This window comes from Camellia sinensis, chromosome 1 (genome assembly GCF_055761805.1).
Source record: "Camellia sinensis isolate YWXY chromosome 1, ASM5576180v1, whole genome shotgun sequence".
Taxonomy (NCBI): Eukaryota; Viridiplantae; Streptophyta; class Magnoliopsida; order Ericales; family Theaceae; genus Camellia; species Camellia sinensis.
This window is the reverse complement of record NC_138961.1, coordinates 39,062,712-39,078,113: the sequence shown is the minus strand read 5'-3', so window position 1 is coordinate 39,078,113 and position 15,402 is coordinate 39,062,712. Positions and strand designations below refer to the sequence as shown.

At 32.7% G+C, this 15,402-nt stretch overlaps 1 protein-coding gene across 1 annotated transcript in view; it reads left to right on the top strand.

The window, feature by feature from the left end:
* Positions 1–2,147: 2,147 nt before the first annotated feature.
* LOC114310687 (caffeine synthase 1-like) overlaps positions 2,148–15,402 on the top strand; it is a 63,993-nt gene continuing 50,738 nt past the window's right edge. Inside the window, exons 1-5 of the mRNA XM_082871159.1 lie at positions 2,148–2,793; positions 10,603–11,027; positions 11,155–11,176; positions 11,577–11,849; positions 12,666–12,793. Coding sequence (XP_082727285.1) covers positions 10,909–11,027; positions 11,155–11,176; positions 11,577–11,849; positions 12,666–12,793 — 542 coding nt within the window. The 5' untranslated portion in view covers positions 2,148–2,793; positions 10,603–10,908. The remainder of the gene's footprint in view (positions 2,794–10,602; positions 11,028–11,154; positions 11,177–11,576; positions 11,850–12,665; positions 12,794–15,402) is intronic.

Sequence of the window (15,402 nt, the reverse complement as noted above, 5' to 3'; positions counted from 1 at the left end):
CTCCTTTTGTAACCAAGTGTTGACTTGGAAAGTTGTAAGCCTATAGGGCATTTACTTTTGTTGTCAACATGTAATACATTTTGTAAGAATACCATGATGGTTATAATATGAGAACTCTTTTACTTATCGTGAATGTATGCTATGATGGGTTTATTTTTGAGGGCGTTACACTATTAGTCCAATCCCAAGCACATACCCACCAAAACAAACATGGCCTAAAGGAATAAGGTTTGATCCACATTTATTTTAGTGAGTGGAAAAAAAAAAAGGACCTAACAATCCAATAAAACTTCAAAACTGTTACTTCTTTCGTCCGAAAATATTAGTCACTTATTCCCTTTTTCATTGTCCTAAAATATTAGTCCCTTTTCAAAAATCAAGTACAAAAATAATATAAATTTCCTATTTTGCCCTTTTTTAAAATTAATAAATAATATAAAAAGTACAATTATGACATTGATATTCTCAAAAAATGCACTATCAAAAGGATAATTTTGGAAAATCAACTTTTTTAAAGTGCAATAATTATACTACCAAAAAAAAATTAAATTCCCCAAAAAAGACTATTATTTTGAGATAGAGAGAGTATTTGATTAACAAAATCTATAACTTCGATACAAATTGCAAGGTATAACAATTGTTGAGTTAGCAAAAATTTTCACAGAAGTGAGAATTGGACATACCATGAACATGAAGAGTAATGCTACTACACAAATATACAAACATTATCTTACTACGAAAGAAGAGTTAGCAAAAATTTTCACAGAAGTGAAAATTAGAGATTCCTGACATGTGCATGCCCCACAAGACGACAAAAAAATAAGTAAAAAAGAGAATCCTGTCATGTGCCCAGCTGCATAAGAGGGGAAAAAAAAAGGGGCAAATTACATATACCTCCCTTGAGGTTTGGCTAAATTACAAATAACTCCCTTGAGGTTTCAAAAATTACATCACGCCCCTTAAGATTTGTATTTTCATAACAAATTACCCCCTAATTTGTTATGCAAATATAGCATTCAGGGGAGTATTTGTAATTTAGCCAAACCTTGGGGATGGTCTATGTAATTTGCCCAAAAAAAGGAAATATTCAATCAACAAGCATGTGATATGCTCCGGCGCATGAGGTGAACTTACATAAGGGGCAAAAAGGTAAATTCACACCATTACATTATTTTATATTACGTATTTTTAATACCCTTTTTTTTTTAATTTTAGATCTCATTTAACATGTAACATGTAAAATAATGTAATGGTGTGAATTTACCTTTTTGCCCCTTATGTGAGGTCACCTCATGCGCCAGAGCATATCACATGCTCGTTGATTGAATATATATATATATATATATATTTTCCTCTTATGCAACTGGCACATGACAGGATTCTCATTTCTACTTATTTTTTTGTCATCTTGTGGGGCATGCACATGTTAGGAATCTCTAATTTTCACTTTTGTGAAAATTTCTGCTAACTCTTCTCTCGCAGTAAGATAATGTTTGTATATTTGTATAGTAGCATTACTCTTCATGTTCATGGTATGTCCAATTCTCACTTCTGTGAAAATTTCTGCTAACTCAACAATTGTTATACCTTGCAATTTGTATCGAAGTTATAGATTTTGTTAATCAAATAACAGTTTTGAAGTTTTATTGGATTGTTAGGTCTTTTTTTTTTTCCACTCACTAAAATAATTGTGGATCAAACTTTATTCCTTTAGGCCATGTTTGTTTGGGTGGGTATGTGCTTGGGATTGGACTAATAGTCCAATAAAATTATTAATCGGATGGTTGGTTAAAAAATTGAAGTATGGACTAATAATCCATCCGGATATAGTATCCCACATATGATGGACTATTCAATCTCACAGAGGGAGTAGGATATAAATTGGGAAATTAAGCCAAAGTCTGGATTAACTCATCAAATGACCAAATTAACCATGACTATATATATATTAACCCTTATTTAAATATTTTAAAAATATTTGAAATATTTTTAAAAAAAATTCCATATTTTTTTAATTTGTAAATATTTTAAAAAATTAAGAAAATTTTTAAATATTTAAAAAAAAAACCAAAACAATTTCAAATTGCAGCTAAGAACATGATTATAATGACTCGGATTTTAAATTCACATTGGATTGATGTATAGTGGTATCCGTCACCTTAGAACTTGTATGGTTGTCGGACTCTTGATATTGATGGGTTGGCAAGTGAACTTTAAATATTATAATTGAGGACCCTTGGGTGATTTTTGGAACCTTGATTGAAGCCTTAACAAGATATATAGATACGATTAGATAAAAAGCCCCAAATTTGAGTTTGAGTTTTTGACCAGCCATCACTCTTTTGCCCTTTTCTCCTTTCATACTTGGAATTTGAATGTGAGGCTGAAACCATTGGAAAGCTTGTTTCCGGGGCTTCAATTTGGACACAACAACGACCTAGAAAGGAGTCCTGATGAGAGAGTTATATCCGTTTGAAGTTTTCATATCTGTGTTGGAAGCAGGTTCGCACGAGCGAGAAAAGCGGCGCACGCGCAGGACTGCCGAATTCAGCAGCTTAAAAACGTGATTTTTAGATCATTTCTTACATTTTCTTTTCCCCTCTTCTTTCATCTTATTCTAGGTCCGAAAAGCTAGCCCTAAAAACCTTGATTTCCTCCACTTTTATCAACAAATCCACCATGGATCTGGCATCAAGGATGGAGAACAAGAGAAGATCAACATTTTCAACCGATTGAAGCTCAGATTTGTGACAGATTCTCATCAAAGCTTCGCTCCTTTGCTTGATTCTTCAGGTAGGGGTCCTAGTTCTTCCTCAATACTTCCATAAATAGATAAATTTGTGGTATTTTGATTATATACACACAAAACCTATATTTTTCAGCATATAGAGTATATTATGAGAATTGGGGGTTTAGGGTTTGAGATGTTAGGAGTTCAATTGATGGGTTAAAATGGTGGATTATGAACCCTAAGTGTATAATTAATGGGAAAGCTAGAATAAAAAGTAATGGGTTAAGAAGTTTGAATTTTTCTTGAAATTTCTAGATTTTTTTTTTTGAAACCCTAGGTTGATTCATGATGATAATCAATGATTTGGCCCAAATTGAAAGTAGAATCATGAAATTGGTAGGTTGAATTATATATGTACAAGTTTAATTGAAATTTGGTTATGTTTGAAAATTATGTTTAAAATTTGCGAATGAACTTTGTTATGAGCATTGTAAATCATGTTATAATGAGAAAGGAAATTGGGGGAAATGATTTATTAATGATATAGATGACATAAACTCGGTTATGAAATGTTGAAATGGGATTTAAGAATTCCACTTGAATTATGTTGAATTATATTTAATGATGTTGAGTTGAATCATGTTGAATCATGTTGCTTATGTTGAATTGTGATGATTATGTGGAATTGTATTGATTATGTTGATTTTGGTTTTTGTGATCTAAAATGTAGAGTTTCCAAAATGGGTTTAATCTCAAATCATTTTATTAAATTCCTAGTGGGCTTGTTTAGTCATTCAACTCAAGAGGATGATTCAATGGGGTTTCTTTATGGGGATGGGAAATGTTTGGTTTTTGGTGAAAACCCTAGAAATTTAGAGATTTTTGGGGAACATGGAAATGTTCATAAAACTCATTTCTTTCTTTGAATAGAAGATGAATGGGTGTAAATTCCATAATGTGTTTTGCAAGAATGGTAATCTTTTAAATATATTGAGTTAGAGAAATGGTTTTGAAAACTTCATGTGTAGTCCTTGATGAGACCATGTTGTTATGACTTGTGAAATGAGGAAGTTGATGGTATATGGTTGACTTGGGAAGGAATGTTATGAATCATAGAAATTTTTGCATTTGCATATCATTTCATTTATTATTGTGCATGGTAGTTCTAAATCGAAGAGATTTGCATTCATGACAGAAAATGGTTTGTATGAGAAAGATGAAAATGTGTATGGGGTAAATACGTTGGTAAGTCCGGATAGGGGGTGTAGATGAATTTGATAAGTTGGCCTTAGTGTCCAGGGTGAAAGACCCAAAAGCCACGCGGATAGGTGTCGAGCCTTCTGGTTAGCACCGGTAAAAATGACAGTTTGGTAGTGCTCATAGAGACTACTTGCAGACACCAGCCTAGGGATTGCCAGTGTCGTATTTACCGCCCCTATTGAATTAATATTGGAAGTTTGAAATTGATGAAATCACATGATAATATTGAGAACATGGCGATTTTGAAACAATGTATTGAACTGAATATTTTTCCTCATTGATTACCCTTGGCATAACATTGCATTTACATTTACTTTTGTGTTGAGGAAAAAGCATAACTATATATACCTTGTGAGAATTCTCTACAGAACATGGAAATTAATTACAAAAAAAAAAAAAAATGGTTGGTTTTCAAAAATGTTTTGGGTGCCCACATCCCGCTGTATAGTAGCTGGCAAAATGTGGGGGATGGTTTTAAAAAGTTGAAAAAATGGTTTTTGAAAGAAAATGGCTTTTATGAAAATGTTTTTTTTGGGAGTTCACTTCCCACCGTATAGTAGCCGACAAAAGGTGAAAAGTGTTATGTATTGGGTGCACGCTATCCCGCTGTAGTAAGTCGGCAAAATGTGGATTGTGTTGAGTTATGTGTTGAGTTGATCATGTTATTTGTAACTTGTGATGGATTTGTTAAATTGCATATTGATGTGTAATTTGGTTTAAAAGAGGAAATGTGCATGGGCATTATTTGTAAAGAATGGAAACCAAAAATGGATATGAGGATTATAGACGATGATGGTAAACTTAATGTAGTAGTTGTGTTAATAAAAGTAAAGTGTGAATGTTATTCTGTAATTAGATAAAGGATTGAATTGAAAGGGGTTATTAAAGTTGTGTTATCTTGAAATGAAACTTTGTGGGTGTAATTAACGGTGTGAATTGAGTATATGAGAATTGTTGGCGAGTCAAAAACGAACCTGAACTTGAAAGTTATGGGGTTTTAAATTAAAAATGAAGAGTAAAAAAGAAGAATGAAAGGAAAAGAGGAGTATTAAAAATGAAAATTAAATGAGAAATATTTTGGGAATTGGTTAACAACCTTTAATTGATGTTGTTTCTTAAATATGGTTGTTTCACAAGGATCTATGGTTTTCTAAAGTTAAGGGATGATTTTAATGGCCGAAGGTTTTTCTTAAAAGTGTTTAAATAGTTTTTTAGAAAAAGGTACCTTACTTATGATATTTTGAAATTATGAAATGTCACCCTACGATATGGTATCATCCTGCATGCTTGAACATTTCTATCTGTGTGTTAGTTATTGATTTAGAACTATGAGATTCCTACTAGGCATTAGTGCTCACCCCACTGTTGTTTTATCTTTTTACAGGAAGAAAGTTTAGATTATTTGATTGAAGATTTATAGCGATCCCGGTTTTCCCTCCTTTGGTTGTTGTATTCCGAACTTAGGTTCCGTGATGTTGGTTGCTACTTATATCTTGTTTCCGTCCTTCAATTCTTTGTGTATGAGTTTTAGGAGATGTTGGGTAGGTTTGTAACAGGTTGGTTGTGGTTGGAAGCAAATGGCTGCTGTCCAGCCTTTAGTCTCTTCGCTCGAGCCAGGACTTTGTCGCTCAAGCAAGCCTTGTGTTGTTGCTTCTTCACTCGAGCGAGAGTTTGTACGGTCGAGCGAGTTTTGTGTGTCTTCAGGTTTTGTTCAGACGCAGCCTTGGCTCGAGCGAGCTTTCCTTCGCTCGAGCGAGCGAGCTGTATGTTTTGGGTTTTTTCGCTCGAGCGTGCTTCTGGTTGCAGACCTAAAGCTTAAAATTGTTGGCTCGAGCGAGGATTTCTACGCTCGAGCGAGTTATCTTTGGGTCTGGTCGCTCGAGCAACCACTCCTTCGCTCGAGGAAGCCTCTGCTATATCAGTACGCAGCAGTAGTCCCCTTCATCACTTTTTGATTTTCTTTGCTCCCTCAAACCCTAGATCCGACCTCTCTCTCTCTCTCTATACATCTTCTCTCTAGGGTTTCATCTAGTCCCTTTGGTAGAAAGGTAGAGCTTTGCGAGGGCTTCACTTTAATCTGAAAAGTTGTGGATTTGGAGCACTTTGGCTTTCACCTCTCTTCTCCTTTGAGCTCCGAAAATTAAGGTAGGGATATCCTACTCCATCTTATGCGTTTTGACATAAATATTGGTCATTTTGACTAGTTGATGTTGTTGGGTAATTTTGGGAAAGTTAGGGTTTATTTCGTAGTTATAAAAAAAGAAAAAGGTGGTTTTCAAATGTTAAACCCCGTGTGTATGAAAGACTTTGGAAAATGGAATTATTGTTGTCAAATTGGTGAAATTGAACCTTAGGGTTGATATTGAAAAAGGGAAAAAAAGCCCTAATTATGTTGAATAATTAATTTAGGGAAATGTGAAATTGAGTTGAGAATAATGAAATTTGGAAATTATGGGAGTAAATGGTGTAGTTGGATAAATTAATCATTCACCTATGAAAATGTCGATATTTTATCTGTTGATAAATTTATTATCTGTTTAGAGATAACTGCTTTGGGCTATTGGTGGAGGATAGTCTTGATTGTTGTAGACATTATATGTTGATTAGGGAAAACTGAAACTAATCGAACGTGTTATGTCATTGAATGTGACGGTTGGAATAATACAACAAATATGTGTATTGATTGATCATTGTATGAGATAAAGTGCTTAAATACATTATATATGTATATTTGTTTGGGAGGAGATAGGGGATGTACTCCACACACTTATGTGTTCATATACTTTAACACATTGTTTATATATCTTTGTTTGGAAGGAGATAGGGGATGTACTCCATATGTGTTCATATACTTTAACACATTGTTTATATATCTTTGCTTGGGAGGAGATAGGGGATGTACTCCATATGTGTTCATATACTCTAAAACATTACTTATGTATCTTTGTTTGGGAGGAGTTAGGGGAGCGTACTCCATAGACAATTATGTTGGCCGGAGTGTCCGGGGTTAAAGGTCCCGCAACCTTATAAAGTACAGGAATGAAGTTGTCAATTGAGGTATTAATTACGTGAGATGTAGTCTCTTTTTGAATTGATGGTAACGGAGGTGTTAATAAGTTGAGTGGTAGTTTCACTTAAATTGTTTGGGTTAGATAATGAACCATATCTAGGAATTGAATTGGATAAATAAGGGAGGCGGATGGAAACATGGATGTAATTGTTGTTGGGCTATGAGAAGGGTGTGAATTGGTTTACACGTGTTAATCACTTGTTGAATGATAATGTTTTAGTTATTTCTCATGTTGGGTTTAGTATATCTCTACTGGGCTTTGGCTCACCCTACTTGGGACACCATTTTCAAGTACTGGAGACGTGCCAAGTTCATGATATTTGCTTGGGAGGTTTTAGGAGTTGAAGACTCTGCTTTATTATTTGTTTTGTTGATTATATGTAAATGTAAGCTGAGGACTTTACTTGTAAAAGAGTTAGGACTCTTCTTTCGTATAACCAAGTAACAACTTGGAAAGAAGTAAGCCTGCAGGGCATCTTATCATTTTTGTAAACATTTGTGACTTATATGAGATACCCATTTGTAATATTAACTCTGATGTATGTATGGGAATGTGACTTATCTATCATGTATATCTATATAGGACAGTTTGGTTGGTGGAATTATGTACTATTTTGAGGGCGTTACAAGATTTATGGAGTTTTTGAGTCCATTGGTATAACTTCATAGTAGATATAAAGGAAGTGAATTTTGTATTTGTATTTATTTATTTGTAGCACAGTAGGAGATTGGCATGTATGATTGCCATTGTAATATTCATTGAGAGAGAGAACATGTATTATTGTATTTCTATTACTCAAGTGTAATAGATATTTGTATATGTATAAAAAAAAAAATTACAGGCTTTGGTAATGTTTTCGAGTAATAAAAATTCGGGACATGACAATGATATTGACATATTCTTGGCTAGAGATGATCAAAGAACGATAATATTGTTATTTTTAACAATTATGAATGGCAATAATCATTAATTGCCACCCTAGACTTTTAATTCAACATGTCTACAATTGGTATTTTGTATGCATCTTCTCATAAATATATTTGCTTTATTTTCTGTATTTTCTGATATCATTATTTTTCTAAATAGCTATTTTTCGTAGTTGAATGATTTTTGATATTTTTTGTTCCAAAAAAAAAAAAAGTTAAATTTTTGTTTAAATGAATGTCTTTTTGAATTTTGGGCAATGAATTGTTGGATGATTAAAATAATAGTGCATATTTTTTAATGGTTGCTTGTGTATATAAATTTTATAGTGAAATGATTTTTGATGTTTTTTGTTTAAAAAAATAGGGTCAAATGAATACTTTTTTGAATTTGAGCAATGAACGATTAAAATAGCAGTTCATATTTTTTTAATGATTGCTTGTGTATATATAAATTTTATACTTGAACGATTTTTTATTTTTTCTATTAAAAAAAGTGAGTTAAATTTTATTCCAATAAATACTTTTTGAATTTGGGCAATGAATGGTTAGATGATTAAAATAGCAGTATATTTTTTTTAATGGTTGCTTATATATATATATATATATATAAATTTATAGTTGAATGATTTTTAATTTTTTCTATTAAAAAAAAGTAGGTTAAATTTTGTTCAAATGAATCGAAATGAATGTAGAACAACAATAGAAAAATTTGCTTTCTAAAAATTATAACACATGCTAGTGCAAAATTTTACAATAATTATACTAGGGGTATTATGGTTAGTATATTGAATGTTCTATGTCCTGTCATGTCCTATCCATACCAATCCCCTCAAACAAACATCGGATTGGATAATATTTTGTTAATCCCTCTTTATAATCCTAACTCAATCCAAACATAGGATACGGTACACAATCCAAAGGATATCGTAATCCTAAGACTATTAGTCATGGAAATACTAATCCAGCCTAACCGAATCTGCCCAAACAAACATGACCTTAATTTTAGCTACAATAGAAACTGTAGCCATGTTACTAATAGGACAACTGGATAAGTCACCGAAAATAAAAATAAGTCGTTGATTGTTAAAAATTGTAATCATTTAAATTATATTCATATCATTAAGATAGAATGATGTAGCAAGTCATTGATAATAGCACGACACGACAAGTCACTGATATGAATTGATTCATGTCACTCTATAATTTTTTTGTCTGTGATTTTACGTCTATTTTTAATGAATTTAATAAACAAAAAAATAGATATTACAATGGATCATATGCGACATTGATAGAACTCCCGATTAGAGAATTACAAGCAAATTCTAAAATTCATATGTACTTAAAAGACTAAAAATAGATCGTCTAGAGTGAAATTGAAAAACAACACTCCAAGACCTATATTTTAATTTTACAATTCAATTACTTGGCTAATTTTTCACAATGTGCATATTACAATCACATGTTAAATCGCATCATAAAAACATAATTTTAATAAGACATTGCAAGATTGAAATCGTATCTTCAACATGTCACGTTGGCACCCTATGCAATGTTAGTGGATGCTTGGGGTGGTCACATCACAATGAAATCATATCTTTAGCCTGCGAGTTTATATTGAAATTGCATTTTGAAAATAGGATTTCAAAAAAATGCACTAACTTACTAAATAGTTTGAAAAGTGTAGCACTTTTATAAATAATTTTGTTTTTTTCCAATATTTATAAATTAAGAGAAAAAAAATGTGAATCTTTAGTTTGATAAGTAACAACTCTATCATTCACACCAAAAAAAGTACTTAAATAATGAAATGTGTGAACCAAATTTATTTTAAAATTAACATACATCATACAAGTTTAAATTTACAATAAAATTTAATACTTTTAGGCTATGTTTGATTCACAAGACTAATAATAAAGGTATTAATAATCTCATCAAATTAGTATGATATTTACTATCCATTTTGATTAATAGGATAAATTATCCCATTGTCCATTGTTTAATTTGCATTAAATAAGAAAACATATGAATGTACGATTACAACTATATTTATCTTCTTTTCCAATCATACCATCCATCAATGTTTCTTTACAATCTTTACTTTATCAAAATTTCTTCATAAACGTGGTTTCGAAAAAAATATAAATAAATTAATTAAAGCAAAATAACAATACAAAATACAAAGGCCATGTTTGGTTTGCTTTTTATTTTTATTTTTTCAAATATGAACTAATTTGATAAAATAAATATCAGAAAATATTTTTAAATTTTTAAAAATTATTTTTAGTCTTCAAAATATAAAATTATATAAGAATAATAAGTGTTTTTAATTTTTAGTCAAGGGTAAAAGAGTCTTTTTATTTTATTTGCCAACTCAAGATATATAATCCCACCCCTACCCCAATACTAATAATCCTATAAATTTGTTGGATTAATTATCCATTGGATTAATAATCCTGAAACAAAATTTTAAAATAAACACAGGATTATTGGGCTCATAGATTAATAATCTCAATATCATACTCTAATCCTGTCAATCAAACATGTCGTTAATGATATATGCTCAAATTCATATAACTTTTTCCGGAACAAACTCAAAAGTTGTTCTCTCTTGCAGCAAAAAGTGGCCTCAATGACAATGCCAGTGCTAGAAAATGCAGTTGAAACTCTATTCTCCAAAGATTTCCACCTTCTTCAAGCTCTTAACGCAGCGGATTTGGGTTGTGCAGCGGGTCCAAACACGTTCACAGCGATTTCTATGATCAAGAGAATGATGGAAAAGAAATGCAGGGAATTGAATTGCTAAACACTGGAACTTCAGGTTTACTTGAATGATCTTCCTGGAAACGATTTCAATACCCTCTTCAAAGGCCTGTCGTCTAAGGTTGTTGGTAACAAATGTGAGGAAGTTTCTTGTAATGTGATGGGAGTACCGGGGTCTTTCCATGGCCGGCTTTTTCCTTGTAACAGCTTGCATTTAGTTCATTCTTGTTACAGTGTTCATTGGCTTACTCAAGTTTGTACATCCATCTGTTTCAACTAGTAATTAACCTTGTACTTATCAAATTATCCTATGTTAATTCCCATCACAATATGAGCAAAGGAGTTAGATGTTGGTCACATACTGTGATGGACACATGAATAATTTTCATTGACCATTCCATGCCAGTAGAGAAAGATCAATATTTACTGTAACTATATGACCGGTACTATATGTATTTATTTGTATTTATTGTATGGATACATATAAAAGTTTTTAAAAACTTGTAAAATTATTCAAAATATGTAGACCCAAAAAATGGGCAATATAAACATGTGTAAAAAGGTCTTTCCCCATGTCGTTCCCAGTGTTTACCGAAAATTTCATAAAGTCTGGAATTTTCATATGATGGGCTTGGTGGATGTGCAACTTAATTAGGATGTGCTTCTTAAGCAATGAATGATGGTTCGATCCTACTCTCTTTTTGTTAATGTAATATCATTGTACTGCTTGTATAAGTTGTATTTCTTATTTCATATGACCCATTTGCTTTTGATGTGTAATAAGCTTGCACACTAACCATTTCAATGGTTTCTTTGGTGAAATAAAAGGCACCAAAAGGACTCACAAGCATAGAAGGCTTGGCATTAAACAAGGGGAAGATTTACATATCAAAGACAAGCCCTCCTATTGTAAGAGAAGCCTACTTATCTCAATTTCTTGAAGATTTCATAATGTTTCTCCATGCTAGATCCCAAGTGGTGGTTCCAAATGGTTGTATGGTGTTGATACTTCGTGGTAGGCATTCTTCTGATCCTTCAGACATGGAGAGCAACTTTACTTGGGAACTATTAGCTATAGCCATTGCTGAATTGGTTTCACAAGTAGCTACAATTTTTAACACCTCTTTACCATTAAATGTCTTCGTTTGATGTTCACAAGCTCTTACATACCTCTAGAAGACAATTTTTCTAGGCCTAAAAATGGTAAAACATGCAAACTATAAACCGATGATTCACTTAGGTGCCGTCCACAAAGGTCTGATTTTGCTTGTTATATATTTTTTGTGCAAAATCTCTCATTTCTCAAAATTGGTTTCAATCATTCGTCATTACTCTCAAAATTTGTTACATATATATATAAATTATTCTTTAATTGAGTTAAAATGAAATAGTTATTAGCCAAACCAAACCAAGCCTTAAGTCTCATCAAATGGGATCGGCTACATGAAATAGTTATTAGCATTTTACAAAAATGAGTATTCTTCATTGCTCTCAAAAAGCATTTCATATATATAAACTACGCTTTAATCAGAGTTAAAATGAAATTATTATGAACATGCTATCACATTGACTCATATTTTACTCTCTGAAGGTAAGATATTCATAACTCAAAAACGTACTAAGAGTTTGGTGCTCAAACCAGTTAGATTCTTAAAGCTTTCCAACTATTTCGGATCATGAAGAACAAAGTTCAATGTGTCCAAAATTAATAATTTTTTGTTTAATTTTTCTCCCCAACATTTTAAAAATATAAGTCATTTTGATGTGTCTTTCCTTTAAAATGATAAAATCAATACTTATCCCATCATTTGTATATGTATATATATATATATATATATTTGGCATATCACTACCCTAAAATTATTTACTTTATTTATTCCATTCTATTGATTTTCTCTCTTTCCTTCGTGATAATAGGGATTGATAGATGAAGATAAATTAGACACCTTCAATATACCTAGCTATTTTCTATCACTTAAGGAAGTGAAAGATATAGTGGAGAGGGATGGATCATTCACAATTGATCATATGGAGGGGTTTGAACTGTTGGAAATGGTTGGAAAATTCTGGGTAAAACCAAAATTTTTTCCTAAGTTTGGTCTATTTTTTAGGTGGGCCTCGTGAGTCGATTTTCGAGGGTCAAAGTGATAACGCGTTCTATGCCGCGTTGTGATTCACGTGGTATATTTGGTTGCTTAAAACCATTATCGAGTGAATGAGAAATTGAAGCCAAAGTGTGTTCCATGGAAATGGAGTTTGGTGGAAATTCCTCAAGGTTGAAAAATGGCTTGTCCCACATTGATTTGATGAGAAGTTTTGAATGGGTTTATGAGGCATGGGATTGGAACTTGGAGTGTGCCTCAAGGGGTACCCAAGTTTTGTAGAGAGGGAGGTTATGAGCAAAATGGGCTTGGCCCATTGGACCCAAAAAAATCACCAAACGCGTGCGCGCGCGTCGCCGTCCGGTCGGGTTGTGCGTGGTGTGTGGTTGGGTTGGGTTTGTTCGGCCCAATACCTATCTTTTTTGGGCCAAAAACATTTGAATTTTATTTTCTAAAATTAAATTCTAATTTTTCCAATTTGATTTTCAAAATTTAAATTCAAAATCTGGTCTGGTTTTCTCCCACCCGAACAGAATTGACTGTTTAAAATTCAAATAACCTGGACATATTAAAATCTGGGTTATTCGGTTTTTTATCAGTTCAAATTTGAAGCTAATCAGTTCTAATTCAAAACCCAACAGCTATTGTACCTGTTCAAACAGGTTTGCACCTGTTTAATTCAAAACGTGCAGCCACCAGTATGTCTATAAATAGAACAACCCTCATTTGATGTTTCAATCAGAAATTTCGTACTTCTCCTTTGCAAATTTATTCTTCATTTTGCTGCATTTAATTTTTGTGAGAAAGAGTGTAAACACTTAGTGTGTTCGTTGAAAAAATAAATTGTAGTGCTGCATTTATTTGTAGTTGATCATTTCATCCTGGGAGATAGACGTCCATATTCTGAAAGCACCGTGGAGAGGACGAATTTGTCTTAAGGAGACAGTGTCGAACACTGGACTTCATCAGAATAATATTCAAGATATTAATCAAGTAAGTTATTTATTTATTTTCTGTTTTATTATTTATTTAAATCAGATTTTAATTTTGTTTTTGTAACAATATAAAATCTGTTTTTATTTATTTAATTCTATTTCTAGTTTGATTTTTGTAATCAAACTTTTTCTCTCCTTTCCTGTTTTTCTTTTATATTCCATTTTTCGTTTAGTACCCAAACAGAATTAATTAATTTAATTACAGTGAAGATTGTCCAACAATCTTAAGACTTAATCTTTTTGTATCTTTATTGTATTTAATTTTCTGTGTTTCACAAAGTGATATTCTAGTTGGAAAATACAAATAGTATTTATAAACTATTTGACAGATAGTAGTAATATACTGTCTATTTTCTTTGACAACTAGTATAGTAGTAATATACTGTCTATTTTCTTTGACAACTAGTAGTTATATATTGGTGTCATTAACAATTGCAGAATATTATTTGGTGTCATAGAAAATTATTGTGGTATTTTATTTTCTAGTTTTAGTAACAAGGAAAATAAAATTATTTTGTGTTATAATATATTTTCTGGTTTTAGTAACTAGAAAATTAATTTTTTTAATCATTCATATAACTTTGTGTCTCGGTCACAATTTGTAAATTTTGTACGTGACTTACTGTTTCATTTAGAAGTGTAGACACCCCATTTTTGACCGTCCTCAAGACTTGGACGTCACCGTTTGAACACTCGGTGATTATCCATGTTTGTGTTCGTTTGGAGTTCCCGGAGGTCTCGGCTCGCGCGCCCCGCCTCAGGATCCCCGAACTCGACCGTTTAGTGTCTGGTTTTGCACCAAACACTTGCATCTTGCCTTTGAGAGGCAGGTTGGGGCTTGTAGACCATCCCCACCCATCACCGGCAGTGGCTAGATGCCACCGGCTGGTTTTTGCTGCCACCGGCAATGTAGTTTGCCGGTCGGCACTATTTGTTGCCGGTCAGCACTTTTTTGTGCCGGTCGGCACTTTGTTTGGCCAAGATGGCATTTTTTGCCAGCCGATTGCTGTTCATCTGCTTTTGTAGATATTTTAGGACAGCTGTATTGATTTTGCTCCCCTCCATACACGTGTATGGAGGGATCTCCCTCTTGCAAAGCTTGTCTTGTAAGCTTTACAAGAGGCATATAGAGAGGAACTCTCTCTAAGGCAAGAGAGAGGCTTTAGACATTTTAGAGAGAGGAAAATACAGAGGAGAGCTCTGGTTTTCTAGGGTTAGGGTTAGATACACTCACCTATCTCTCTTTCCCTCTCATTTTGCACACTAGGTGTTTTGTGTCTCACTATTGCACACAAACACCTAGTGTTTCACCTTCCTCTAGGAGCTGAGGTTATAAAGAGTGTGTTTTGAAGTTTTGGTCTTGGATTCAAGCTCAAGGAGGCCATTGGAGCATCTTTGTTGAAGAAGGCATCAAGGGTGAGAAACTAGTCTTTTTTTTCCCCTTTTTTGCATTGATTTTCTACTAGTCTTAGAGCTGTTTTTGTGATTATTGTATAACATAAAAAAGTTCTATTTTTAAGCCCTCTTTATTGTTTATTAAGAGTGTTTTGTTGTTTG